This window comes from Bubalus bubalis, chromosome 16 (genome assembly GCF_019923935.1).
Source record: "Bubalus bubalis isolate 160015118507 breed Murrah chromosome 16, NDDB_SH_1, whole genome shotgun sequence".
NCBI classification, from domain to species: Eukaryota; Metazoa; Chordata; class Mammalia; order Artiodactyla; family Bovidae; genus Bubalus; species Bubalus bubalis.
The window spans coordinates 36,880,526-36,882,068 of NC_059172.1; the positions used below are offsets into that span (position 1 = coordinate 36,880,526).

At 42.0% G+C, this 1,543-nt stretch overlaps 1 protein-coding gene across 1 annotated transcript; it reads right to left on the reverse strand.

Moving 5' to 3' along the window:
• Positions 1-364: 364 nt before the first annotated feature.
• Positions 365-1,318, reverse strand: LOC112579367 (olfactory receptor 51V1-like). Its single transcript, XM_025265724.2, has one exon. The coding sequence runs from the start codon at positions 1,307-1,309 to the stop codon at positions 365-367; it is 945 nt and encodes a 314-aa protein (XP_025121509.2). The 5' UTR covers positions 1,310-1,318.
• Positions 1,319-1,543: the final 225 nt, after the last annotated feature.

Below are 1,543 nucleotides of genomic sequence, written 5' to 3' on the forward strand. Positions count from 1 at the left end.
ATCTGACTTTGTTTCCATGCAAAAAAGTGCTCAAAAAGCCATTCTGGGCATGTTAAATAGGTTTATACATTTTTGAATATGGTCACAATTATGGCATTACCTATGTCTATCTTGTTTACACAAATTTAGAAGAAATCCATGGAATGCTTCAGATAGAATTTCCTACCTCCATCCCTAAAAACAGCTGACTTCCAAGACATAGGCTAGGCTGGAACTTGTTTGAGGTGATTATCTACATTTAAAGTGTGTTTTAAAATCAAGGATCATGGGTTCAGGGCTAAAGTCTTAATTCCAACAAAGTGTATTTTTGTACTGATATTTGCTTGTTTATTCTTATTGTTGCTATTTTGAACACTGTAATATCTCAACATATTTTTAGAGAAAAGAGTCTGAGCATTCTGCTACGAATCTGCTGGATCTTGACACTGTAGATGATAGGGTTCATCAGAGGTGGAAAAAGGATGTAGATGTTGCCCATAAGGACATGGACCACTGGGGAGAGATGCTTGCCAAATCGGTGCACCATTGTAAGGCTAATGATAGGAATGTAGAACACGAGGACAGCACAAACGTGGGAGATGCACGTCTGAAATGACTTATGCCGTTCCTCCCGAGAGGCAATTGCCAGAACTGACTTAAGAATCAGGACATAGGAGAAGAGGATAAGCACAGCATCCAACAATAGTGTGCAAATAACCAGCATCAGGGCATAGTAGCTATTGAATCGAATGTCTGAGCAGGCTAGGCGGAGAAGGTCTTGGTGCAGGCAGAATGAGTGAGAGAGGATGTGGGGACGGCAGTAGTGGAAGTATTTCAAACAGATAATAGGGGGTGTAATAAAGAAGAAACTCCTACCTAAAATGGTGAGTCCGATTTTGATAATTCTGGAATTAGTCAGGATAGAGGAATAACGCAGTGGATTGCAAATTGCAGTGTACCGGTCAAAGGCCATAGTTAGGAGAACAGAGGATTCCATTAAGGACAGACCATGGATGAAATAGGCCTGGGTAATGCGGGAATCCAGGCTGATCTCTTGAATCAACCCCAACAGGATCCCTAGCACTGTGTTCACTGTGGACAGTCCCATGCACAAATCAGCGATAGCCAGCATGGCCAGGAAGTAGAACATGGGTTGATGCAGGCTAGGTTCAGTCCAGATTACATACAGCACCAGGCAGTTACCCAGAAGAACAACAGCATAAATGGTGGAGAAGGGAACAGAGATCCAGGGATATTGCTGCTCCAGACCAGAAAATCCAGTGAGAAGGAAGGAGGAGGAATTAGTGCTGGGGCTTACTAAAGCTATCATTCTGGATCTGAGATAATTTTTCGACGCAGCAAGAAAGTATTTTTCAAAGAGAATGCTCCGATTTCAGATGAGGTAGAATTTCTAAGTAAACAAAATTATGCTATAAGTTAACTAACTTTACATAATGTGGTCAAGCAACTCTGTCCTTTAGAGGCATATTTATCTGTCGGCTGGAAGAGAATGGTGCTCTCCTGATGTCACTTAAGTGTCGTTATTCATCCACTGGCGGACCTT